At 48.0% G+C, this 27,102-nt stretch overlaps 2 protein-coding genes across 4 annotated transcripts; both read left to right on the forward strand.

The window, feature by feature from the left end:
• Positions 1 to 8,177: 8,177 nt before the first annotated feature.
• On the forward strand, positions 8,178 to 12,741 carry LOC148106020 (uncharacterized). The gene is made up of 5 exons (XM_087830121.1): positions 8,178 to 8,642; positions 8,775 to 9,296; positions 9,408 to 9,528; positions 9,604 to 9,893; positions 12,598 to 12,741. The coding sequence occupies exons 1-5, from the start codon at positions 8,178 to 8,180 to the stop codon at positions 12,739 to 12,741; spliced, it is 1,542 nt and encodes a 513-aa protein (XP_087686247.1).
• A 2,790-nt stretch (positions 12,742 to 15,531) lies between these two features.
• pcdh18b (protocadherin 18b) lies at positions 15,532 to 25,374 on the forward strand. 3 transcript variants are annotated; one of them, XM_006803654.3, is made up of 4 exons: positions 15,532 to 18,293; positions 18,621 to 18,709; positions 18,998 to 19,167; positions 23,958 to 25,374. In XM_006803654.3, exons 1-4 carry the CDS (start codon positions 15,792 to 15,794, stop codon positions 24,893 to 24,895), a joined length of 3,699 nt encoding a protein of 1,232 aa, XP_006803717.2. In that variant the 5' UTR covers positions 15,532 to 15,791; the 3' UTR covers positions 24,896 to 25,374. The 3 variants fall into 3 exon arrangements, with proteins under 3 accessions (XP_006803717.2, XP_035769220.2, XP_006803718.2); XM_035913327.2 differs by having other exon boundaries at positions 18,998 to 19,113; XM_006803655.3 differs by having other exon boundaries at positions 18,654 to 18,709.
• Positions 25,375 to 27,102: the final 1,728 nt, after the last annotated feature.

A 27,102-nucleotide genomic window follows, 5' to 3' on the forward strand; every position in this document is an offset into this window, starting at 1 on the left:
CATGTCTGCTGGGGGATGGGGACTCACGAGACAACCCGAGTTAGGCTTTAACAGCGTTCGTCCCTAGTGGAGACTTAAGGGTCAAAGGTCACCTGCGGTCTGACAAAGGAGCCTGAACTCCCAACAAAAGTCATGTGGCTGGGAGCAGGGGCAGGCAGGAGAGGGCTTATTACCGCAGCCTCTCGTCTGGCCTCTAACAATGACAGATCAGCATCTGTACATGCTGACACACTGGGGGAGGGCGAAGGATTGGTGGACATCTGTAGGTAAGGAGCAGAGCGCTGAGGCGCTGAGCAGCCCCAACTGTCACGCATCAGCAGATTGGCTGATTTCGCCTGTCATTCATCTGCATGTGTGTGCAGCTATTCACGAGTAAAGTGCAAGAACATCTGAGGCAGAGGAACAGGTGCAGACGCCAGACTGCCCTCGCTTCAGGCCCTGACATAAGGCCGAACTGAAGATGCAGCAGTTAGCATCACACTGACACGGGTGCTGTGAATCACATCAGCTATAAGTGAAAGCTCCTCACTTTGTGCTGCAGGCAGGACGCTCAAACCTAACAGGGCTTTACATGCATTTACAGTTAGTTTCTAACATTGTGCTAATGACTGGGGTTCAGTCCGGACACCGTCGTGCAGCACAGACCAGACCAGTAGATGACTGACAGGTTGTCCCGTCTAAACACGCTGGCTTTCATAGAGAAATGGAGGATTGTGTCAAACCTGTTGGGTGGCCATAAATCTGATGTCACCACACGTGTCACATATTTGGAAAAGCAGCAGATGTAGTGAGATGTGAGTGTGGGACTGGCCTTATTAGCCCCTTTGAAACGTGAAGAGTGTTTCTGACTAAAATGTTTCTGCTTCTGTTCGTCACAGCGGTTCAGACCTGCAGCGCTGTGAGTGGATTTACATGATGTCACTCCTGAAGCGTTTTCAGTTGAACATTTATAGACGTCCACAGGACAAACAGTGAAGCACAGCCCGAGTGTACAATCCCACAGTTCTGTCGAGTTATCACAGTTAAAATCTAACTACTCACATCAGGGATGTACAGTGGGGCAAAAAAGTATTTAGTCAGCCACCGATTGTGCAAGTTCCCCCACTTAAAATGATGACAGAGGTCAGTAATTTGCACCAGAGGTACACTTCAACTGTGAGAGACAGAATGTGAAAAAAAAATCCATGAATTCACATGGTAGGATTTGTAAAGAATTTATTCGTAAATCAGGGTGGAAAATAAGTATTTGGTCAATAACAAAAATACAACTCAATACTTTGTAACATAACCTTTGTTGGCAATAACAGAGGTCAAACGTTTACTATAGGTCTTTACCAGGTTTGCACACACAGTAGCTGGTATTTTGGCCCATTCCTCCATGCAGATCTTCTCAAGAGCAGTGATGTTTTGGGGCTGTCGCCGAGCAACACGGACTTTCAACTCCCGCCACAGATTTTCTATGGGGTTGAGGTCTGGAGACTGGCTAGGCCACTCCAGGACTTTCAAATGCTTCTTACGGAGCCACTCCTTTGTTGCCCGGGCGGTGTGTTTTGGATCATTGTCATGTTGGAAGACCCAGCCTCGTTTCATCTTCAAAGTTCTCACTGATGGAAGGAGGTTTTGGCTCAAAATCTCACGATACTTGGCCCCATTCATTCTGTCCTTAACACGGATCAGTCGTCCTGTCCCCTTGGCAGAAAAACAGCCCCATAGCATGATGTTTCCACCCCCATGCTTCACAGTAGGTATGGTGTTCTTGGGATGCAACTCAGTATTCTTCTTCCTCCAAACACGACGAGTTGAGTTTATACCAAAAAGTTCTACTTTGGTTTCATCTGACCACATGACATTCTCCCAATCCTCTGCTGTATCATCCATGTGCTCTCTGGCAAACTTCAGACGGGCCTGGACATGCACTGGCTTCAGCAGCGGAACACGTCTGGCACTGCGGGATTTGATTCCCTGCCGTTGTAGTGTGTTACTGATGGTGACCTTTGTTACTTTGGTCCCAGCTCTCTGCAGGTCATTCACCAGGTCCCCCCGTGTGGTTCTGGGATCTTTGCTCACCGTTCTCATGATCATTTTGACCCCACGGGATGAGATCTTGCGTGGAGCCCCAGATCGAGGGAGATTATCAGTGGTCTTGTATGTCTTCCATTTTCTGATGATTGCTCCCACAGTTGATTTTTTCACACCAAGCTGCTTGCCTATTGTAGATTCACTCTTCCCAGTCTGGTGCAGGTCTACAATTCTTTTCCTGGTGTCCTTCGAAAGCTCTTTGGTCTTGGCCATGGCGGAGTTTGGAGTCTGACTGGTTGAGGCTGTGGACAGGTGTCTTTTATACAGATGATGAGGTCAAACAGGTGCCATTCATACAGGTAACGAGTGGGGGACATAAAAGCTTCTTACAGAAGACGTTACAGGTCTGTGAGAGCCAGGGATTTTCCTTGTTTGAGGTGACCAAATACTTATTTTCCACCCTGATTTACGAATAAATTCTTTACAAATCCTACCATGTGAATTCATGGATTTTTTTTTCACATTCTGTCTCTCACAGTTGAAGTGTACCTCTGGTGCAAATTACTGACCTCTGTCATCATTTTAAGTGGGGGAACTTGCACAATCGGTGGCTGACTAAATACTTTTTTGCCCCACTGTAACCTGTTCTTATCTCATTGCTCAGTACTTAACTAATGTCACTGATTCTCTTCCTGTTTCTGTTATATTCTGTTATATTTGCTTAAGAAAGTGTAACACAGAGGTGTGGGCACTAAGTGAGATTCAAGCTAAGTAACAACGAGCAGGTCCAAAGGACCGGAGTTTGTGCTGACACAGTGGAACAAATGCTCACTCACTAATGAAACCGTTTATATGTGGACCAAAAACAGCAAATGTTCTTGGTTTGATCTTCCACGGCTGTGGAAACGCTGTGTGTGAAACCCGCTCACGCCAGCGCCGAGCCATCAAGCTTCAACCTTAAAATCAACTGTAAGTAAGCTCCTCACTTTAAAGTGGCGGCTGCCAAAAATGAGTTTGGCATCAAAGACCTGAAAGACTTTTGTGCTGCACAGCTGCACTCCGTGAGTCTGCTGCTATTCCCTGCATCGCACCTTCTTCTTCTAACAAAGAGAGAGGAAGAGTAGATCAGGAATGAAGGCAGTAGACGGGGGGGGAGGCAGCAGTTGAGGGGCCATCCTTTAGGCAAGACTAATGAATAAGTTGTCGTGACTGATGACTGAAGCTTTCTCATGGAAATCAACGCTGGCAAAGTAATTAGGGAGCTCTGTGATTAGCCTAAACACAGCCAGGCAACGAGATGCTGCTGCTCAGCTCAGAGCTGCTCCTCCGAGTATTGGATTTGTTTGAGCCGTAAGATTTCATTAATAAATCCGCTGGGATGAATGCGGAAAAAGAGGCACAAATCAGTTCATTAGGGTGTTTTCTCACAGTTATTTTTATCCAAAGCTCTGATTCAAATTAACAGTCGATTAGCCCGAGCGCTAACACTGTGCTGGTCAGCCCCACACAAAGCACTGCTGCTGTCTGACATTTCAACTTCTCGTCTCCTCCCCCTCCCCACAGTGTTTTTACACGTGTGTGGACTTTCTTATGAATGATTCAGGAGGGAGGTGCTGCTCGCTGCTTGTGGACCTCAGCTCCACTCGCTCGCTGCTTTTAATGTGTCCCTCTGCATCAGCACACAGGTGCTGGCACATGTAGACGCACACACGGCCCTGTCGCTGTGTACATCCCTAAGTAGTGCAGAACATGAGTTGATGCCAGGAGAAAATTGTGTTTTCAGCCTTCCTTCAGGCTTTTTTGTCCGGCTGCACCTCTAAAACCTGCTGCCGCCTGCACTCGTGTCTGTTTCACTTAGTGACTCAAACCCCACCAGTGGATTTGAGCGCACGAGCCATTTCATCCCCAAAACACAAACTTGTAGAAACATCAGTTTGTGCTCAGGTCATGATGATGCTGGGTGTCTCTTGGATTCGGGGGCTTTGAGTAGAATTTCATGCAGAGCTACGCTGGAGCTGGAGCAGAGCAGCAGGTCACGCTGAGTTCAGTACTCTAAGGTTTACATATGAAGCCCTCGCAGTTTCCTCCAAAGCTGGAATGTGTTTAGATAAAGCACATCAGGACTGGCCTGTAAAGGATCCTTCCCTATGGGCCACCATGATAAACACAAGTGCTGCTCGGTGTGTGGAGCGTTTATTAACGTGGTAAAAGTGAGTTCTGCAGTGACGACAGTGCAGCGGCTGGAACAGATCCTGAGGATGTCTGTGTGCAGTTATTAACGACACGGTGAAGCTGGCCGAGCAATAAAACAAATATAATAACACACACACACACTTGGTGTTGTACTGAACAGTACAGCTGCACTGAAACTATACTGGTTACTGTATAAGCTGTGCGGTAACACATGAGATTCTAGTTACATTTGTGTATTAACTAATCCACGATGGCCCCTCCAGTAGCAAACACTGCCCCGCTGCACAGCATCAGACCCAGAGCACAGGCGCTGATCCAGCGCTCTTTGAGAATTTCCATCCAAATGGCCTCAAAATGAAGAACACATGGCACTTTAGTACGAAAGAGTCAACCCCCACAGCAGAGTGGAAAAGAGAAAGCGAGACTGAAAGGCCAGCGCCTGCTTCACATCTGCCAAGACAAATGGAAAAGAAGAAGTGGGGGCTGATGGGTGGGCTGGGGGGCTGGGGTAGTAAATCTTCCGTCTAATAGATGAGTACTCCCAAAAATATGTCACCCATTGGCCCAGCACGTGGTAAATATTCAACTTGAGCCACATAGGAGCTCTTTGTTGGCTCCGCGCTCCCACACACGTCTCTTTTGTCTGCTGCAGCACGTGTGCGTCTGAAAAAGATCCTAATGAGTTAACACTCTCACAGCAAACTACAGTTTTAGTGACTCGTGCGAGGGGAGCTCTGTCGGGAGAGAAACAACTGTTTAACTTTTGCGATCAGCAGTAAACAAATACTCCAAGAAAGACGCTTTGAAGGGTTTGCTGAGCATCTGGCAGATACTGCCTTTGGAGAAGAAGTGGGTAAAATGCTGGGTGTGGCGAGATGAGTGATACAAAGAGGTAGCATTTGAAGTTTAGAACTGTGACGACAACTGGCTTCTCCCAGCGCCGATATATGAAAGGAGGGCGTAAACCAGGAGAGGCTATTGTGCCGTCTTAAAAACAAGCGATCAGGTATCAGAGCAGCATATGCGAGGCGTGTGCCCACCAGAGAGCAGGTCTTTGGCTCTGTCACAACACGAACGCTGGGAGAGCTCCCCGCCCACCTCTGATCATCCTCAACACGCTGAAATGTAAGACTATCTCGAGTCTTTGAGGAGAGCAGTCAATTAGCCTTTGTAGCAGAGCTCTGCACACAGATACCTTTGTGCTGTTTGTAAGCACTGCTCCAAAGTGGAGTCGGTGACAAATTGCTGCCTGCACAGTGTGGATGAAACGCTCATTAATATTTCAATGCTTCAAGAAGTGTTTAAAATCTGTAACTGGTTACAGAGCCTATGAATGCAGCTGTTTCTTTGCAATGGCCAAATCATCCCAGAAACATTCGATGCTGGGCTCCTTCTTTGTGAGAGCTGCTCTTCAAAGCAGGACAGGATGTCTGAAAGGATCTTTTCAAAGCTCGCAGAAAGTCAACACGGTAAAAGGTGGCGGTGCAGAGCACAGACCTAACAAGACAAGTGCTTTGTATACAGCTGGGAGAGCCCATTACCAAGTCAAGGAGCGATTTCAAAGCTTCCAAATGTGAATGGAGTCCTGGGGGGCAGTTAACGAGGCTGCACCACAGGTAGAGGCGGGCTTTATGCTCGGCAATCCCAGTGAAGACAATCAGAGCTGCTCAGGAACAAGAGAAGAGCAAACAGGCTGTCACACAGACAGGCTAACGGGGTTTACAGCAGCAGAGCAGGAACGCCATCACCTGTGACGTGATGCAGTAATTACAGCGTGTCCGGTGAATGAAGGATCCATCTTTGTTCCTGTAACGCACCGACTCTGTAACCACCTCTGTCTGCTGTGCACTGACATTTAAACACACAACACGGTGCTCACATGATGCTAGGCGGTATAAAGGCATCCCTTCTCTGTTTGCTTTTGCTATGCAAGGATAACACTGCGTCCATACGGTCTATTATTTCTTCAGATGTGCCCACAGTACGCTGTTCAAGTCCACTGCAGATACGGGATCTGATATTAAAGAAGGTCAGAGTTCAGGCAGCTCTTTAAAGTTGTTTAAAACAGGAAAGAGCACTTTTCCATTTTTGTGAAGGCTGACAGAAAGAACGTGTCTCACACCTGCAGTCAGCCACAGGAACCAAGGGTGTCGGTAAGCGTCTGGGGACTGTAGTAGTAATGTTTGGGTCGGTGAGTATAATGTACTCTAAAGAGCTTTGAGTGATCAGTAAGACAAGTAATGAGAGTACAAGTCACATTTAACCAAATATCCCTTTATTCAGTAGTTCACCTACATCGCAGGAGAGGCCAATGAACAAGCTGGAGGCAGCCCATCAAGACACAACATGCAACCTCCACACAGAAAGACCCGAGCCAACCAGAAACCTTCTTGCTGCAAGGCAACCCATATGGAAAAGATACATATAAATCTTATAAATTTTGTATCTGTCTTGTGTGAAACTTGTATGAAAAGCATACAAGAGTAAAAACAGATATAAGATCCATTTAAAAATTATATAATGAAACTTGTATGTTTTGGATACTTACTAAAACAATATATGAAAGTAATGAGAAAGTGGCCACTTTCATGAGTAAATCATATAAGTTTTTACTATTTCTTTTCCATATGGGAAGCCTCTGGTGACATGTTCATACCCTCATGTGATGGAGCTTTTAAAAAAGGGGAAATGGTGCAAGCGTTCCCATAATTTATTAGTATTGGTGCATTAGAAAAAATAGCTTAGAATCACAGTGAATCCTACCTGCATAGCTGTGAACATGAGCACAGACACAGGGACGACTACTGCATGAAGACCCAGATCCTACTGCAGGTTCCTCTGCAGTAGGCAGTGGCGTACACATATTCATACGTGAGCAAGGATCTGATTTCATTTTGTGCAGAAAACATTTACACCAATCAAATGTGTGATCATTTGAGGCATCACACTCAGGCCCATCGTCTGGGTGAGGTTCCATCTGAATCTATGCAGTCCACGTTTCTGTATTGAGCATTATGTCAGAACAGTAAAAGGCCAAAGCCAAGCTGGAAACCAGTGTTGGGACTAACGCGTTATTAAGTAATGTGTTACAGTAACTACGTTATTATTGTGGTAACGAGCACGGTAAGTAGTTATTATGCCAAAATCAGGAACGCGTTAGTCGTTACTGGGATTTAGATAGGGTCGTTACTCGTTACTTCGTGTGGTGGCATCGCGGAGCTTCCACAGATTCAGTAACGTTAGCAAGTGGTGGAGGCAGCAGGTGGAGGAGGGAAAGGGGACGCAGAAGGAAAAGAGACCCGAGGCGGCCGCTGGTCCAAGTGTGAACTGAACTTCAGGTAAGTGTTAGGATGCCTGGGTCATTGACCCAGGGCTTTTGAGTTTATTATATTATTTCTAATTTCTAGTCTTTGGGTTTTCGTTAGAGTCATGTCTTATGGTTTGTCTCTGTGTAATCCTTAGTTGCTGTCTCCCCTGTCCGCTATATCCCCGTGTCCAGTCAGTGTCTGTGTCTGCCCTGGTCCCACGTCTCTGTTCCCTCTGTTGTAGTGCCTGCATGTGAGTCTGTGTCTTTTGTTCAGTCTGTGTTATGTGTTTCCTGTTTTACTTTGAAGGTCTCTGTCTTATCTTAGTGTGTTCAGTTTACGCTTCCTTGTCTCATCAGTTCTGATTTGCCCCAGCTGTGTTTCCCTCCTGTTGTCCATTCCCTGATTGCTCCCTCTATGTATTTAAGCCCTGTGTTTCAGTTTGTCATTGTCGCGATCTACCGTTTATCTAGCTGTGTGTTCTGTCGGTCTGTTCGTGTAAGTTTATTTTTGGATACTCAGTTTTGTTGTTTTTTTTAGTTTAACATTAAAGCTGTATTTAAGTTCACCTTTGGTTTCCTGAGTCTGCATTTTGGGTCCTTCATGTCACCACCCCTGCGTGCACACAGCCTTCACATAACAGAAGATCGCGACCAGAACATGGACCCCGCAGACTCTTTTTCCTCGGAGTTCAACGGCGAGATGATGCGGATGGTGAGTCTGCTCGACCGCATTGCCCAGTCACAGGATTTACGGACTATGGCAGTTGGGCTAAGTGCAGTAGATGCCATCATTCGTCATAACCCTCAGCTCTCTCAGTTTGCTAAGGACACTAAGTTGGATGGCACCATTACTGCCTGGAGAGAGCAAGTCAAGGCTGGTGAGCTTGCTCTCTCACTCACTACATCTTCCCAACCGCTGCCCCAGGACAACACACACTCTCCACCTGTCTCAACACTGCCACGGACTTCCTCTCCCTCCCCACACCAGCCGGGTCCTCGTTCGCCTGCCTTTTTCCTGGCGGCTATGTGGTCAGAGGATGAGGAGGAGGTCTCCTTTTCTCCACCGGTTCCTGTTTCCTCATCCCGAAGGAAACGGCGTTCAGGCCGCCGCCACTCCAGGACGGTTGAGCAAACTCCTCTCGGGGAAGACGGTGACTGTTTATTGTATGCTCCATTTGAGCATTCTGACTCTGGACATTCTGACATCACATCCACTTCATCTGTTCTTCAACCTGGTCCTGCTGGAGGGTCCGAGGGGCCCGTCCGGCCTTCATCTGTTGGTCCCGCTGGGGGTTCTGGAGAACCGCTCCAGCCGTCTTCAGTCTCCACTGGAGGGGCTGTGTGGCCCGTTCAGCTTTCTGTCTCCGCTGGAGGGTCCGAGGGACCGCTTCAGCCGCCTGTTCCCGCTGGAGGGTCCGAGGGGCCCGTCCAGCCTCCTGCCTCCGCTGGAGGGTCCGAGGGACCGCTTCAGCTGCCTGTTTCGGCTGGAGGGTCCGAGGGACCGCTTCAGCCGCCTGTTCTCGCTGGAGGGTCCGAGGGGCCCGTCCAGCCTCCTGTTCCCGCTGGAGGGTCCAAGGGGCCCGTCCAGCCTCCTGCCTCCACTGGAGGGTCCGAGGGGCCCGTCCAGCCTCCTGCCTCTGCTGGAGGGTCCGAGGGACCGCTTCAGCCTCCTGTTCCCGCTGGAGGGTCCGAGGGGCCCGTCCAGCCTCCTGTTCCCGCTGGAGGGTCCGAGGGGCCCATCCAGCGACCTGCGTCGCCTGCAGCGCCACCACCTGCGGCTCCCATGCCGTTCCCTGCAGCGCCACCCTCGCCTGGTCCGGCCTCCGAGTCTTCGCCCTCGCCTGGTCCGGCCTCCGAGTCTTCGCCCTCGCCTGGTCCGGCCTCCGAGTCTTCGCCCTCGCCTGCTCCGGCCTCCGAGTCTTCGCCCTCGCCTGGTCCGGCCTCCGAGTCTTCGCCCTCGCCTGGTCCGGCCTCCGAGTCTTCGCCCTCGCCTGGTCCAGGTTCAGCTTCAGCCTCTGCGTCGCCTGGTCCGGCCTCCGTGTCTTCGCCTTCGGCGTCGCCTGGTCCTGCCTCCGTGTCTTCGCCTTCGGCGTCGCCTGGTCCTGCCTCACTCCGTCTATCTTCGTCTGCGCCTGAGGTCCCCATGCCGTCTGGTCCTGCTCGTCCTGTCCGGCCTGCTCGTCCTGTCCGGCCTGCTCGTCCTGTCCGGCCTGCTCGTCCTGCTCGTCCTGTCCGTCCTGCTCGGCCTGCTCGTCCTGTCCGGCCTGTCCGGCCTGCTCGTCCTGTCCGGCCTGCTCGGCCTGCTCGTCCTGTCCGGCCTGCTCGTCCTGTCCGGCCTGTCCGGCCTGCTCGTCCTGTCCGGCCTGCTCGTCCTGTCCGGCCTGCTCGTCCTGTCCGGCCTGTTCGGCCACTTTCCGGGCCAAAGACTGGACATCATTTTTTTTGAGTTTTTGAGTTTATTATATTATTTCTAATTTCTAGTCTTTGGGTTTTCGTTAGAGTCATGTCTTATGGTTTTTCTCTGTGTAATCCTTAGTTGCTGTCTCCCCTGTCTGCTATATCCCCGTGTCCAGTCAGTGTCTGTGTCTGCCCTGGTCCCACGTCTCTGTTCCCTCTGTTGTAGTGCCTGCATGTGAGTCTGTGTCTTTTGTTCAGTCTGTGTTATGTGTTTCCTGTTTTACTTTGAAGGTCTCTGTCTCATCTCAGTGTGTTCAGTTTACGCTTCCTTGTCTCGTCAGTTCTGATTTGCCCCAGCTGTGTTTCCCTCCTGTTGTCCATTCCCTGATTGCTCCCTCTATGTATTTAAGCCCTGTGTTTCAGTTTGTCATTGTTGCGATCTACCGTTTATCTAGCTGTGTGTTCTGTCAGTCTGTTCGTGTAAGTTTATTTTTGGATACTCAGTTTTGTTGTTTTTTTTAGTTTAACATTAAAGCTGTATTTAAGTTCACCTTTGGTTTCCTGAGTCTGCATTTTGGGTCCTTCATGTCACCACCCCTGCGTGCACACAGCCTTCACATAACAGTAAAAAGTTATGACCTGCAGTCTATCCGGGTCAGATATAAACCAAGTTTAGGTGGAGTTTATTTTCGTTATTCTGACTTTTTCCGTACTGCGTACTAGCTAGCATGACGGAGTTTCTATACAGCTGGGTGGGTGCTATGATGTTAACGATGTTAAACTTTATTTTGTTCATAAGTTATTAGAGTTGCCAACCGGCCCGTCTGGTATTCAGAGAAAATATTACGCGTTTCTTATTGAGGTGAAAAGGAACAGTTTGTCCCGTAATTCGGCTACGTTTAAAAAGGCACAAAGCTGGAGTTATTCTGTGTCTTTGCTGCACAGCTGCCTCTTCTTCTCTCATTCTCCCCCCTCCCTCTCCCGTTTCTACTTCAATCATGAAACTGATCAATGATCAGCTGATCGTCTCTCTTGTTTGTTTATCGCCCACTTTGCGCCAGAAAGAGGAAACCAGCCGATGTCGCGTTAAACAACAGCAGCACGTTTAAGCTTGATCAGCTGTTGTTAGAATTTATTTAATATTAATTCCTAGTATCAGCTGATGTTTGCTGGAGCCACAGCTGTAAAGCTGCTGGTCATGATGTCGGTTTGTTTATCTGGTGAGAAGGAAACATGAAACCAGGAGACGTCCTTACTGAATCAGGCGTGGGATTCCTCTCGTGGAAATATGCACATTATCTTTTCCTTTCTATTGGTAGGTGGCACAGTGCACTTGTGGCAAGTAAGCAAGCTAGAACACTGGCAGTGCTGGGTATCCAGTTACAGAAGCAACACATTAACAAGAGAATTCTGAGTAAAACCAAAGTTACTTTCCCTAGTAACTAGTTACTTTGAAAGTAACGAGTAACTTGAAGTAACTGAGTTACTTTTGTTAGAAGTAACTAGTAATGTAACTAAGTTACTATTTTAAAGTAACTTACCCAACACTGCTGGCAACACAAAACAAGCACACTGTTGTCTACAACATCGCTGTAAAGGCTCAGAGAAAGGAGCACCTTTGATTCTGAGGTTGTGCTGCTGGTATTCATGTGAAAACACACACAACACTGCGAGCTCCTGCTCCGTCAGCCTAAAGTTTCTAATCAGTGTCCAGCTCTTTGTTCCAGCAGGCTCTGATGGAGAAGATGTCAAATGAAAGCACCCAGTTTGTGACACAGCTGACCACACACTCTGTCATCCTTTATATGGGTGATTTTGCAGCTACACTGCTAAACAGTCAAAACGCAACAAGGAAGCGTCTTCCCCGTGGACGATCAGTGCATGATATACACAGGAAATGACTGACTTGCAGAGCTTGACGATGCGGGCTGAGGACGCAGCAAAAGAGACCGACTTGTACGTTTTCATCAGAGAAGAATTTGTGCAGCAGAGTGAAAATCCCAGGATGGAGAGACATAGCTGTGCACAGGCAGCACTAAGTTTTCACTCTCAGTTTCTTTCCCCTATTAAAGTAAAGCAGAGAATCTCGTCTGTGCATTAAACATAGAAGGCAACCTGCACGCCATTAGCTCAGGGTCTTCACGCAGCTGCTCCCTTCTTCAATCATGGAGCAGCTAGCCTGCCTCTGTTCAAAATGCATCAGATATTCACCTAAAGTAAGAGAATAACATTACAGTCTGAATGATAAGTAGACCAAAACCATCAACATACGGGCCAAAGAGTCAACTGAGGAACTGGGAGGCTGCACAGAACTGACTGACTGGGATGTTTTTCAGAAACAGTGATTCTGAACACAGATTCTTTCTACCTGATCGTTTCTGCTGATTCTCTTACCCCGTCAGGTTCGGTTGGACCCAAATAATACACCTTGGGTCAAAAAAGACTTGAAGTTTTTCCTAAATAAGAATAAACTGGAATGTTTAAGGACTTCAGACAGAAAGTAAAGCTGAACAAAATCCAACTTGAGAACAAAGTGGAGAGAAACGTTTACAGCAGGGAATGGAAGAAAGGCCTGGGCTCAGCACCCTGATGGGTGGGAACCTGAGCACAGCCAAATTAAATACTCTGATCCCACCTCAGAGCAGTAAAGCATGTTCTATAACAGATTCAACGACTTACAGCAACCCCAGAAGGACTGGGATCCCAGCAGCCCCAGTCCCTCACACACTCCAGTCACAATGAAGGACAGGCCCACTCACCTTGGAGGTGTCATGACCAAGCTCTCCCAGCTGCTTCTGGACTCTGGGTTTGTCCCACATGCATGAACGAAATCCACCATCACACCAAGAATCAAAATGATGGACTAAACACGGGGTGGAAAATGCTTGCCTGACACTTTGGACACTTTGGACATGGTAAGTGTCCAAAGTGTCCAAAGTCTCCTAGGATTAGACTTATGGATTTCTCCTCTGCTTTAAACACCGTGAACATTTTTGCTTAACTGCACAAAGTGCTGAGGTCAGATCTGTCTCTGTAAGCACTGCATGTGCACATCCTGTTCTCTTTGGGAAACTGGAACTGGTACAGTACTGGAGTACTTTATGTGTGTCTCCTGAAACCTGATGAGTCACTGCTGTCAGTGTGTGCTGAAACTGTCTGCACATACATGAGGCTCTGTGTGCAGTGATGAAGTTCTGTGGAGACGTGTTGTGACGCGTGCATCTGGATGGACCATCCTGTGTTTCACACACTGTGGGATTTTCTGCAAAGCTCGGCTCAGCTGCCTCTAACTCTGTAAAGTCGTAGGTGATGGTCCCGGTGTTGTGTACTGCTGTGTCAGACACAAGCATCTGTGCTTGCTGGTGTTGAGTTTGCAGGCGACTTCCTGTCATTAGGTTAGTTTCCAGCGCTCACACTTTGGAGAGCACTGGAAGTGGTGATCAGCTGACTTGCAGGCAGGGTCCTTCCTAGCCCCCCTCTCCTCCAGCCCAAATCCATTCATTCTCACACGATCTGACAGCATGGTAATGAAACAGTGGCAGATGCTCGCGTGCCCTGACAATGCTCCCGACGCATGCCGAGACCCCCGAACACCCCCACATGGGAGCGATGCTGAATATCTGCACAGAGCGGTGTAACTGACCGGGACCGGTTGTTCCCGACACAACGGCTGTTCTGGTGCAGATTACCCGAGCGTGTCACTGATCTTCATTCCATCAAGTCTTATTCCAACTTTCTTCATGTCTAAATTGGGGGAAAATCCCGACAGCTGAATAGAAGCAGAGGAAGCCCGAGTATCACCCCACGTCTCCCAGCTCCCACCCTTAACCCCCCTGCACCACTCATTCTATGGGAATGAGTGGGGGTGGGCTTGCTCCACCTGCTCCGCAGCCTTTGTCATGGGGATCTCCTGCTTCATTTCAATGACAAAGGTGCTGCGCCCTCTTTTCACTCATGTTATGGTCCCTGAGGGCAAAGTCTCTGCATCCACCCCGTCACACAGCCTGCTGCACATGAGCTGCCCAGGACCATCCAGCAACCACCCAACCCCCGCCTATATTATATTATATTATATTATATTATATTATATTATATTATATTATATTATATTATATTATAAAGATGACTGAACCTGTCCATCGTATTTAAATATAAGTGCAGCAGAGTTTCTTGGTTGAGGCTTGGTTGAAGGTTTCTGGGTTGAAATGGAGCCCTGGTGCTTGTTTCACTGAGTGTTCTGCGTCTGAACCTCGAACTAAACACAGTTCAGGCCATCGCTGCATGAAAACTAAATTAGTGCTTAGAGCTTCTAAGACGTGTCTGTTGACAATCAGCATCTGCAAACCGAATACTACATGGGTGTTGGGTCGGTCAGTGTGTGTGTGTGTGTGTGTGTGAGTGAGCCGGTGTCCATGTGTTTGCTCAGAGGCAGATGGCAGTGCAGAGCCTGTTCCCACGGGTCGCACACAGGAATGTCAGATTGCGATGAAGTCCGTCACAGATCCAGCCTCGGACAGACTGCAGTGCTAATGTGGCTCCGGTGCACAGAAGTGTGAGCAGCTCATTACTGTGTGAATAATCAAATGGACCAAATCTGTACTGTGGGCTTTGCGACACTGTGGGTGTGGAGGTGTTTCTGTGGTGTCAGCTCAGAACCAAAAGACACACTTATCTTGTTTTCCTTCACTCACACAGCAGCCATGACATCAAGATAAAGTCCGTGTAGCAGACCACTGCCCGTCATTACTGAGCTCTGATAATAATGTGGCACCATCATAGCTGGGAACGCTGGTCTGAGCTCAGCTCGTTGTCACCAGGCACTCTGAATGGATGCTAATTGTAGGCTGGGCTGCTTGAGGCTCAGGATGGAGATCAGGGGAGCTGCAGATTCTGCCTCCACAAGAGGAGGTGGGGCTTTGTTAAGGGACACCTGTGGGGTCAGCTGGGGGGTCAGCACACTTTCAGTGATTGTGAGAATGCATTCTGGAAAGATCAGACACACAGACGGAGAGAAGGACTGTTGTGTTCAGACAGACTTTAGTGCTCAGTCACAGACTACAGTGGCTAATGTGCATCCATGATAGTTTGTAACTGATCAGTGTGAGACTGTCTCTCTCTCTCACACACACACACACACACACACACACACACACACGGTGTGTTACTGCATTATAAGGACAGATTCGTAACTTTGCTGTGCCCTGTCCTTATAGTGATGATCTATAAGGTGGTCTAACGCAGCCGTGATAAACACACTGGGTCTGCTCGTGTTGGCTCGTTGTTGTCCTCAAAGTTGGTGTTTTAGCGACAAAAGAGGTGGCACGCGCTGTCAATACAAGCGCGACCGTCAGTGCGCGGCCATGTTAACGGAGGCTCAGCCGAATGGATCGCGCTCCGGCCCATTGTTGTGACACACTTCTGCGGTGGGGGGAGCGGGACCCCCCCTCCGCTCTCCTGTTGCTTAAAGGAGGCCATTCTGATTTAGGAGGAGGGAGGAGGTGGGGGAGGAGTGTTTGTGTGGAAAAGAGACGGGGCGGGCGCAGAGAGGGGCGCGAGAAGAAAGACTAGCGCGCGCACACATTGACTTTTCTCTCTCTCTCTCTCTCAGTCACGCAGAGTGGGAGGGAGCTTCCTCAGCCACACACACAGACACGCACACTCAGAGCATATGTGGAAGTGTGACAGAGCGGTCTGCGAGGAGAGAGGCGCAGTTTGTGTGTGTTCGTCTCCCACGAAACTACTTTCTTTATTTCTTCCTCTCTCTTTGTGTCTCGTGCAGTTTTCGCAGGACGAACATGTCGCACTAAGGACACGCGTGTTCTCCACTCCGTGATCTCCCCTCTGTGGAAGTCATCCCTCGGTGTGAGCGCAGAAGATGGGGGCAAAAAGGAGCCAAAGAAAAGCGGCCGTTTGGTCCTCGGCTCCACTCCAGCTCGCGCTGCTGCTCGCGCTCGTGCACGGCGCCAGCGGGAAGACTCTGAAATACAAAGTTTACGAGGAGCAGAAAGTGGGCACAGTCATCGCGCGGCTGAAGGAGGACGTGTCCGCGGTTCTGCCAAAGTTACCCAGCTCCCTGAGCTTTCGCTTCCGCGTGATGCAGCTGCGCGGCACGCCGCTGCTGGCCGTGCGCGAGGACGACGGACAGATCAGCATCGGCACCAGGATCGATCGCGAGAAGCTCTGCGAGAAAAACTCCAACTGCTCCATTGAATTCGACGTGGTCACGCTGCCCACGGAGTACCTGCAGCTGTTCCACGTGGAAGTGGAAGTCCTGGACATCAACGACAACTCTCCGCACTTTGCTCGCGCCATCGTCCCCATTGAGATCTCCGAGAGCGCGTCAGTAGGGACGCGCATCCCGCTGGACGGCGCTGTGGATGCGGACGTAGGGGAGAACTCTCTGCACACGTACTCCCTCACAGCCAACAACTTTTTTAAAATCGACGTGAGGACCCGGACGGACGGGGCCAAGTACGCGGAGCTGGTGGTGATGAGAGAACTGGACCGGGAGGTGAAGGCCAGTTACCAGCTGCAGCTAACGGCCTCGGATAACGGGGTGCCCCCCAAGTCTGGCTCCACTCTGCTCAAGATCAGTATTTCGGATTCCAACGACAACAGCCCGACCTTTGACGAACAGGCTTATGCCATCAATCTGCTAGAAAACTCTCCCCTTGGGACTCTGATTATTGATTTAAACGCCACGGATCCTGACGAGGGCACTAATGGGAAAATAGTTTACTCTTTCAGCAGTCATGTCTCACCAAAGATCCTGGAGACCTTTAAGATCCACCCAGAAAGCGGCCACATTACTCTGATTAAAAAGGTGGACTATGAAACCAGCGCTTCCTACGAGCTGGATGTTCAGGCTCAGGACTTGGGCCCTAATTCCATTCCTGGACTTTGCAAAATCGTGGTCAAAGTTGTGGATGTCAACGACAATAAACCAGAGATAAACATTAACCTGATGACACCTGGCAAAGAGGAGGTGGCCTACATTTCCGAGGGGGCCCCTGTGGACACGTTCATAGCTCTGGTGCGTGTTGATGACATTGATGGAGGGCTCAACGGCGAGGTGGTGTGCAGGCTGCACGGCCATGGCCACTTCAGGCTCCAGAAGACCCACGAGAAGAACTACATGATTCTCACTAATGTCTCACTGGACCGCGAGAAGAGGTCAGAGTACAGTTTGACGGTCATAGCTGAGGACAGGGGCTCCCCCAGCCTCTCCACCATCAAACACTTTACCGTCCAGGTTCTGGATGAAAATGACAATCCTCCGTGTTTTGAGAAGAGCCGCTACGAGGTCTTCAAGTCAGAGAACAACTCTCCTGGAGCCTACCTGATGACAGTGGTGGCCTCAGATCCAGATCTGGGCACCAACGGTCAGGTCACTTACACCATCGTAGACACGGTGGTTCAAGACAGCCCCATTTCCACCTACGTCACCATCGACCCCTCTAATGGTGCCATCTATGCACTGCGCAGCTTTGACCACGAGGATGTCAGCCGGATCGCCTTCACTGTTCAGGCACGTGATGGGGGAAACCCCGCGCAGTCGGCCAATGCCTCCATCCTGCTGACTATTTTGGATGAAAATGACAACCCGCCCATCATTCACTCCCCCTCACTCCGGAATCATACCGCTGAGCTTCCCGTGTGGAAGTATGCATCCCCGGGTCAGCTGATCACCGCCCTTAAAGTCACAGACCGTGATGCTGGCGCCAACGGAGAGGTGAGCTGCACCATCATCGGTGGCAATGAGGACGGGCTGTTTGTGATGGATGCCCGGCGCTGTGAGCTCAGAACCAATGCCAGTCTGGAGCAGGCTCCGCGGGACATAATGGAGATCAGGGTGGAAGTGCAGGACAGAGGCATGAGCCCGCTGTCCACAGGAGCCCTCCTCAGGCTCTCTGTGCAGGAGAACATGGACATTCTCCCCTCGCTCTATCCCACCGGCTCCACCCAGGCCTCCCTGGATCTCTCCCTCATTGTCATCATTTCTCTGGGTGCAGTCTGCGCTCTGCTGCTCATCGTGATGCTGATGTTTGCGACGGCCCGCTGCAGCCGTGAGAAGAAAGACCCCAGACACAACTACAACTGCCGCGTGGCGGAGAACAGCTACCAGAACCACCCTAAGAAGCCCGCCAGGCAAATCCACAAGGCAGACATCACGCTGGTCCCGACCGTCAATGGAGCTTTACCTGTGCGTGCACACCCGCGCTCCCCCTCCCCTTCCCCTACACCTGAGAGAGGCACGCTGGGGAGCAGGCAGAGCCATCATAGCCGCCAGTCACTGAACAGCCTCGTCACCATCTCCTCCAATCATGTGCAAGAGAACTTTCCTCTGGAGCTGGCCCATGCCACTCCTCCTGTAGAGGTGAGAGGTTTTCTCTAAATGTCCATGGCATTGATGTAAACCTGATTCACATGTAATACTTTGAAGTATTTATACTCATAGTACTTTTTCATTTGAAGCACGTGGTTCGTCATGTACGGGGTTACCTCCCGTGTTCTGTTCAGCTGTACGTGTCGTGTTTTTGTTGACCATCACAAAGTCATGCACTCCCTCAGCCCCCCCACAATGCCCCCCCCCCAAACATTGTCTTGTGGCCTTGCTTGTTGACTCCATTCATTTTCCCCTCTTCATCTTCCCTTTTATTTTGTCTTTTTTCCTTTCTTTTTGTTTTTTTTCTTGGCTTTGTAGCAAGTCTCACAGCTTCTGTCCATGCTTCATCAGGGCCAGTACCAGCCACGGCCAAGCTTCAGAGGCAACAAATACACCAGAAGCTACAGGTAACACATGCGTGAACGATGCTTTGTGTGCTGGCACACATGAGGAAGAGCCCTCTGAGCTCCTCCTCATGCCACAGTGCAACATTTCCACTGTTCTCAGCTCTGCTCCAGTCGATTTTGGAGTTAAACTATATGCTCGATAACTTCACATCTGCATAATTTTATGTTAAAACCCTTCTGCAGAGCACTCTCAGTGAACCTTATTATCCATCAGTGTGGTGTCTTCATAAGTGTGCTAATATTATTGGCAGTAATTCATGTATCAAATCTGCTTCTGGCTTTTTGCAGATATGCCCTGAATGAGATGGATAAGTTCAGTCTGAAGGACAGCGGACGGGGAGACAGCGAGGCCGGGGACAGCGACTACGAGCCCGGCAGGGAGTCCCCCATGGACAGGCTCCTCGGTGAGGGCTTTACTGAGATATATGCCCCTGATGGCCAGCACAGAGCACATGCAGGTACATCACAGCGCACTGCCCTCGGTAGATATGAAGCCAAGCTTCAGTCTTTATTTTGCTCAGCTTTATCCACCACTCTGATATTGTTCTTCTAATAATTATACGTAGAATTGCTAAGAACTGTATCCATTAAACATGTAGATTCTTGGTTTGCTGATCTAACAGCTACAGCAATATTTATATTTTTGGTGATTTATCATGTAATAGTGACAAGTGCTCCTGGAGGTTCACGCCAACAGCTCTAAACACAAACACTTTCAGCTTCTTTTCATATGAGATGATAAATGTAGCAAATTATGGCAGCTGGCAGTCTGCATGTTTGGTCGATTTATTCATTTAAATGAATTAAATCAATACGTCAATTTGGGAAATTCATTAGAACGTATGAGTCATCATTCACTCATGTTTCCGTGGCTCAAACTGGGCACCACCAGAGCTGCTTAACCTTTGCTCATCAACCCCACCTGGAGGTCATCTGATGAGGACTGTGCCACACCCTCAATTCATTCTCTATACCACCGATACTAATAACATGCCATGTACTATACTACGTAGTCCAGCCCTCGCTGGTTGATGCTTTCTGGTTCCACTGACCACCGCCTAATTTCTCTCAACAAATCACATATTTTTACTTGAAAATGTAATTAGCCAAGACCTGATTTGTGATTTAAGTGCTCATTTTCTTTCCTTTCAGGTCGTACAGGTATTAACCCTATTAAAGAGGTTTTCAAGTCAATTTTAAAAGGACGCTTGAGTTTCTCATACGTTGCTGTGGTCATTTGTAGTCACGGTGTTCTCTGTGGACCACAGCTGAGAGGAACTGCCTGATGGTTAAACAGACAGAGCTTCATATGAAAAACTGTGGAGCACATCGTCTTTGTCTCCTTTAACCTCAACTTTACTGTGCTGGTTTGCATATTATGGGATTTTTGACTTTGCCCCCATTCTGTAGAGTGGAGTCGGAGGTCCTTTAGATCATCCTTAAAAACTAAAATGAATTTTCCACTTTACCAAGACACGAGTCTATTTGTGGGATGCTGGGAATACTGTGGCCTATAAACAGCTGTAATAGGGCCGGGATCCTTGCTGATTTCTATCACTGAGTTTAGGCTCAGACAGTCAGAGATATTATAATTCTGATCATTTATCAGTACATATCTTTATCTGTCATGTCAGAGCTCCTTTTGGAGAAAGAAAAAACAATAAAAAAACTGAAACTGTATTGACTTTGGAGGACTGTGAGTGACACTGTCATGAATCATGTCATGCTGGCATGTTGCTGGGCCGTCCCTCCTCTCTACAGCTGAGTTAACGAGGACGAATGAGCACTTTGTAGTGACCATACTGACTGTGAAGTATTCTGTCTGCTGGCATCACACGTGTGACAGGTTTGCATGCTAGCTGAGCAGGATACACTCAGTCACATCCTGTAAAACTTCACCGTGTCTTGGCTAACATCATACAGGCTGCAAGCTTCTGCAGCATCTTTTATCACGCCATCCCTCTTCTCCCAGAGCTGCTGCTTCTTCCCGGCCAGCTTCCCACACAGCCATCACTTAATACCACATTTGAGCTACATCCCAATTAAAGTCGATTCAGACGGGCAGACAATCTCATCACTAACGCCTCCTCCTTCCCTCCCACCCCTTCTTTACAGCTTTGTCGAGGAGCTCCGCTCGTTAGGCGCTCTGCTTTTTCCCACCCTCAAACCTTCATTTCCAGCCATCCAAACCAAAGCTCTTATGTTGCTCTGATGAAACGGAGGCATTTAATTGCCACGAGGCGCAGAGTTGCTATGCAATCGGCTCAGAGTTGCGCTCATGATTAAACCCTGAAGAGCACAGTTACATCTCTAGGCTCACCTTTCTCCTTATGGATGCTTAGGCCACCTCCCACTCCCGGTCCACTGCAGCATAAAGTCAGCTCTCTGTTATTATGACTCAGTGTGGAAGCCTTAACCCCCGCCCCCTTGGATGTAACACAGAGCTTTGTTTCTTGCTTGTCTAGATGGAGAAGACTGCAATAAATGATGCCAAAGACAGGTTCTCTGTTTCACAGCTAATACACAGCTGTAGTACAGAGCCATCAGGAAAGCAGTACTTGCACATTTTACTCAATACTCATTTATTTAACACTTGTACTGCCTTTAAGCTCTTGCACATGAGTAACCTGCTGGCTTACTTCTAATAGACCTCTGTGTAGTGCTGCTGATCAGCCTGATCACACCTTTATATTTAGCACGAATGCTGAGTAAACAGTGTCGTCACATACAGGCAGGGAGACCGCTTCAGGCACATGTAACAGTAATAGATTACTCCTCCAGGTTTAGATATCAGCCTGGGAACGTTCCTCAGGGGCCGATGACTGATAAATACAAAGGCATTAGTACAACGCAGTGTTTTTAAAGCTTGACTGGATGTCTCCTTTCCACTGTGACTCTTCTTCTTTGGTCTGTGCCTGCTTTACACAAAGCCAGAGTGCTCCTGTAATCGTAGTCTGATCACCGACGTTCACCGATCGTCCTCCTCTTAGCAGGAATAGAAGCTGAATTGGTTTACTGATCAAATCCAGTCTCTGAAGTAAACACACAGTGAACCATGTTGTCCTCAGTCCTCAACAAAGTCCTCGGTTCTCTTTTCTGAAAAGTAAGTCAGGAGCCTCTCATTTAACCTCCAGGACCTGCGTCCACATATGTGGACGTCACATTTTAGGACAACACAAGAGCCTGAGATCCAGTTAAAAGGACATTACACTGCCATGGTTCTATTGACATTTAAAACTCATTTGTGAATCTCATTTTTGTCAAAAACAAAATCAGGTAAAAAATAAAAATGACCTAATTCTTTATTTTTGCATTCATCAGGTCCCAATCAGCCCAAATAGCAAAGAGGGATTAAGCATGGCATGAAAGAGTTTGGGTCTAAGGAGGTTAATGTTTGTTTGACGTGGATTTTTGTTCCTTTTCTGTTTGCACACACCAGTCGCTCGGGTTAAATCTTTCATTTCTAGCCTTTCATCAGCGAGGTAGCCAATCTGCTTCTGCCCCCGCACTGTTTTCATCCTTCCACTGCACCCAAACGCACTTTTCATCTGCTCTAAGATGTATTATAAATGTTCCTTTCATGTTAATGAGGGGATAATGAAGTCCCTCAACAGCGTCACTGAAAAGCACCGCAGTCCTTTAATGAAGGCTTTAAGTTGGCATATTTGATTTGTCTAATTTATTCTTCAGAGATTTTCTATTTGAAGATTTAATATTGAAAAGAGTGACTTGAAAGGGAAAAATGCAGGGCTTTTAGAGGAGGAGTTATTTTGAATGGGTAATAGGCATTGATCGGCCTGGCTGAATCGTCTCTCTGTGGTCGTTGGACGATAGACGGCAGAGCTCCTGCAAAGAGCCTCTCAGACTAATTAGGGCAGATTTCCAGAGACAGCCAAGCATGAAAAGAAAGAAACACCTGAGGACGGGCAGGCAAATGTTATTTCTGCCTGTTTACAGCATAAAATATGGACATACACAGGACATTATGGGATGCTTTTGGAAGTAGTTTGAAGTCCTTTTTTCCTATTATGTTTGAAATTGTAAATATCACCAGTAGGCCTGTAGGAAATCACTTATTTTGTGCATTGTGTATATTCATACAGTCATGTGGAAGAAAACGTTGCTACAGGAATCTATGAACTCATTTATGGCAGCGGTCCCCAACCCCCGGCCCGTGGACCGGTACCGGGCCGTGAGTCGTTTGGTACCGGGCTGCGAGTTGTTTGGTACCGGGCCGTGAGTGGTTTGGTACCGGGCTGCGAGTTGTTTGGTACCGGGCCGTGAGTCGTTTGGTACCGGGCTGCGAGTTGTTTGGTACCGGGCCGTGAGTCGTTTGGTACCGGGCTGCGAGTCGTTTGGTACCGGGCCGCGAGTTGTTTGGTACCGGGCCGCGAGTCGTTTGGTACCGGGCTGCGAGAGTTGAGGCTCGGGTGTGAAATTGATGGTTTTCAGGGTTTTTATCATTAAGTTGGTTTCCCTGGGTCTTTTCCCGTGTTGTAGTTGTGCGTTTTATTTTGAAAGAAATATTTACACGTTACCATAGCGACCAGAGAGCATTAAGGGGCAGAGAGGAGGATGTTACTCTCAATGCTGTTGGCACATTTCAGGAGGACGCTGCTAATAAAGTTACATAATTACACAGTGAATTCATGTTTATTATGATATTTACAGAATCCCACAGTTTGTGTCTTGGTCGTTTTATTTTGTTGTATGTATCCGCGACACCTTAAAGGCTTAAAGAAAATGTTGTCTGACATTAGAGCAGAAAAGGTTGGGGACTGCTGATATAAATAACTAATTCAATAGCAGGTAGAGCCATCCTTTTACATAGCATCAAATGACAGCAACAGTCACTTCAAAGCACTTTATCTCATAATGTGAAGACCCGACAATAATCCTGAGAAACCCACCTGTGAGCAAACACGAAGGCCACACCTGTTCAGTCTTCTAATAGATGGTAGCTTAACACACGGCTAAATGTTTTAGGTGGTCACATGATCAGTTTGATGAACAGTGAGAGAGGGAGGGTCTCCCACCAGAACCTTTTCACGTGGTTACTCAGTAACTGTAAGTGTCCTGAGTGTACTATCAGGATTGAAACAAACCTTTGTTCTGTGAGTTTTACTTTCCTGTTTAGGTTTTAGTAAAAGGTTTATCTTTAAACGACTCAAGCAGGTTTAGTTTTGTATAGAGAGACCATATGGCTGCAGCTCACTCATGATTACTCATGCTTCTGTCTTCTCTGCAGCCATGAGGCTTTGCACGGACGAGTGCCGCGTCCTGGGTCACTCCGATCAGTGTTGGATGCCACCCCTGGCCTCCCCAGCCTCCTCTGACTACCGCAGCAATCTCTACATCCCCGGGGAAGAAGCCCGCCAAGCCAGTGACGTCTCTCAAGAAAAGACCCCGCAGCCCTGCACTGATACCGGCTCCGCCCGGAACCAGAGCTTTTCCACCTTTGGCAAGGACCTCGTTGGGGAGGACGGTGAAGACGAAGGGGGAGAAGGTGCCGGCAGCAACGAGGCCGCAGACGAAGACCTGTGTGGGACCACGTCTTTGCTTTCAGAGATGAGCAGCGTGTTTCAGAGGTTACTACCCCAGGGCCTGGACTCATATGTCCAGGTCAGTGAAAACCAGAAGGGGACTAGCCTGAGTGGGATGGGCGTACCGATGACTGGATCTTTAGATCGCAGGAGGGGTCATTTGCCTGGCAAGCCCAGCCCCTCTGTACACCAACAGGGAGTGGCAGCCTGGGCTGCTAACACCCACTTCCAGAACCCAGGAAGCAGCATAGGCCCATCCGGCCACCACCAGGGCGGTAGCTACCACACGCTGAAACCAAGCACCAAGCTCAGCTCACAGAGCAGCAGCCACAAGGGCTCACAGGCGCCCAAAAACAGCCCCCAGAACAAGCCCCACAGCAGCCCTCTGCTTACAGCGCTGGTCAGCCCCACGCTGGTGCAGCCTCCCCTGGCCCCGGTGCCGGTGTCGGCGCCGCTCCCTGGGCCTTCCTCCAAGTGGCTGCCAGCCATGGAGGAGATCCCAGAGAACTACGAGGAGGACGATTTTGACTCGGTGCTCGGCCACCTTCAGGGCAAACGTAGCGATAGCCGGCATGAATTGGTGGACGCCAGTGATTTGGTGGCTGAGATCAACAAACTGTTACAGGATGTTCGGCAGAGCTAGACTTCCTGTTTATTCCCCGCCCCCTCAGTGCAGAATGAAAGTGAGGGCGTGTTGGTGGCAAAAAAGACCGAAAAGGAAATAACAAAGAAAAAAAAAGACCTGCAAGTGTCGTTAAAGTTGCGTTTCAGTTTTAATGTGTTTTGTGAATGCTAAATATCCAAAAAAAGGTACACAATGTGACTGTATTTATCTTTGTATTTTGAAAATACATTTGTATACTTATATTTATAAAAAATGTATATAATTGTAATCAGAAGTCTATTTTTATATTTTAAATGCATGTTGAGTACACGTTGAATCAAGACTTTGACATGCGATTGACATTCGACATATTTAAATGGCTCTTTTGTATTGTGATTATTTTTTATTTGTCACTATAATATGTATTCATTAATATAATACTGAGTTAATAGACACTTGTGTTTGTGGATTATTGGTGCAGGGGAATGAAAAACAAATAAAATAATGCACAAACCTGACCGAGGTGTCTGGCTCACATTTTCTGTTGCACAGTAGGAATTTTTGGAGCTCCGCTTTCTTCCCAGGAAGATGAGGATGGCTGCAGTCGACTGGATCAACCAAACATGCTGATAGAAAACAATGAAATCTACTTTACTGTCATTCCTTCAATATGAGACGTATTTCAGACTAGATTTGATTTGCTGTAAACGTCCTTCTGTCAGGATTATTTATCAGTGCAGATGAAGACCCCGGGTGGTCTGCAAACAACCCTTGTACACATTCATTTTCCTTTACATGACAACACAGTCTTTGATAATGATAATACATTATCAAAGATCACATTATATTTAATGCTGAATATATTGTTGTTAACATACAGTTATATTTGTATATTAATATATAGAGTACTGTTCAATAATTTAACCTTACCTGTGTTATATTTGAAGCAGACGTCTGTGGGGTCCATTTGGATGCTGAGGTCATGTGAGTTGTGTCAGACATTTAGCTGTATCACCACCGTCTGCTTGGCTCACTGCGGGTGCAAGACTTTGTACACACCACACGTTAGCTACAGCTATAATTCACCCTCCAAATTCTATTTGCATTCTTCTTTCATTCTTTAACCAAACAATGCTGACCCATCAATCGAATGGCAGTAGAAATCAGCATGCTTAATTGTTTAAATGAATACATTTTTCCCTATCTATGTACAGTCACGTCAAGGTGCTCTATACTGTAAACAACCTACAACCTTAGAGTGACACTTCAGCAATCAAGCAACAAGTACTTGGCAACAGAGGGAAGGAAAAACTCCCTGAGCAGAACCAGACTCTGGGGGGGGGCGAACATCTCACCCTGGTTGGGGGTGAGGAGAGGAAGAGAGGACAAAGACATGCTGTGGAAGAGAGGCAGAGATTATTAATAACCCACGATTAAATTCAGAGAGGTCTGTTAACACATAGTGAGTAAAGAAGAAACATTTGTATGCTATGTCTTCTAATGATGCTGCCTAAGGGAAGCATGTATAATGTAAACAGAATTGGTCCTAGCACTGAACCCTGTGGAACTCCATAATTAACCTCAGTGTGTGAAGAGGACTCTCCATTTACATGCACAAACTGGAGTCTATTAGATAGATATGATACAAACCACTGCAGTGCAATACCTGTAATACCTACAGCATGTTCTAATCGCTCTAATAGGATATTATGGTCGACAGTATCGAACGCTGCACTGAGGTCTAGCAGGACAAGCACAGAGATGAGTCCACTGTCAGAGGCCATAAGAAGATCATTTGTAACCTTCACTAAAGCTGTTTCTGTGCTGTGATGAGCTCTGAAACCTGACTGAAACTCTTCAAATAACCCATTCCTCTGCAGATGATCTGTTAGCTGATTATAGTAGAGAGTTGTAAAGCAGCTAAGACCGCTGAGTCTAGAGATGCTTTATAAGTAACGGTTTAACTGCAGGATGCTGACTTTTTGTCACCCTGGTGCTGACAAGAAACTAGGATTGTTGTTTCATCTGTCCATGCTTTCGTAGTTATAACACGGAGTCCTCTCTGATTGGTTCCCTTCTTTTAACCCTCTCAGGCTCAAATTAAACCTTTTGTTGCTGATGCACAACCAAGTCCTGCAGTGGTACTTCTGGGTAAAAAAAACCTCATAAAATATGTATGTGGGGTAATCAGGTTGTTAGTTTTTAACTGTTGCAACGCCTGCCTCGAGAGGGTTAATGCGAGCCAA

This window comes from Neolamprologus brichardi, chromosome 2 (genome assembly GCF_056152115.1).
Source record: "Neolamprologus brichardi isolate AB-2024 chromosome 2, ASM5615211v1, whole genome shotgun sequence".
Lineage (NCBI taxonomy): Eukaryota > Metazoa > Chordata > Actinopteri > Cichliformes > Cichlidae > Neolamprologus > Neolamprologus brichardi.

What these genes read in the sequence shown, in the direction of transcription:
- pcdh18b (XM_006803654.3), top strand. Translation starts at nt 15,792, where the DNA reads ATGGGGGCAAAAAGGAGCCAAAGAAAAGCGGCCGTTTGGTCCTCGGCT. An exon ending in ATGCCACTCCTCCTGTAGAG is followed by an intron (nt 18,294 to 18,620) that starts GTGAGAGGTTTT and finishes TTGGCTTTGTAG; the next exon opens with CAAGTCTCACAGCTTCTGTC. An exon ending in AAATACACCAGAAGCTACAG is followed by an intron (nt 18,710 to 18,997) that starts GTAACACATGCG and finishes GGCTTTTTGCAG; the next exon opens with ATATGCCCTGAATGAGATGG.
- LOC148106020 (XM_087830121.1), top strand. Translation starts at nt 8,178, where the DNA reads ATGGACCCCGCAGACTCTTTTTCCTCGGAGTTCAACGGCGAGATGATG. An exon ending in GCCGCCGCCACTCCAGGACG is followed by an intron (nt 8,643 to 8,774) that starts GTTGAGCAAACT and finishes GGAGGGTCCGAG; the next exon opens with GGGCCCGTCCGGCCTTCATC. An exon ending in GCCTGGTCCAGGTTCAGCTT is followed by an intron (nt 9,529 to 9,603) that starts CAGCCTCTGCGT and finishes CCGTGTCTTCGC; the next exon opens with CTTCGGCGTCGCCTGGTCCT.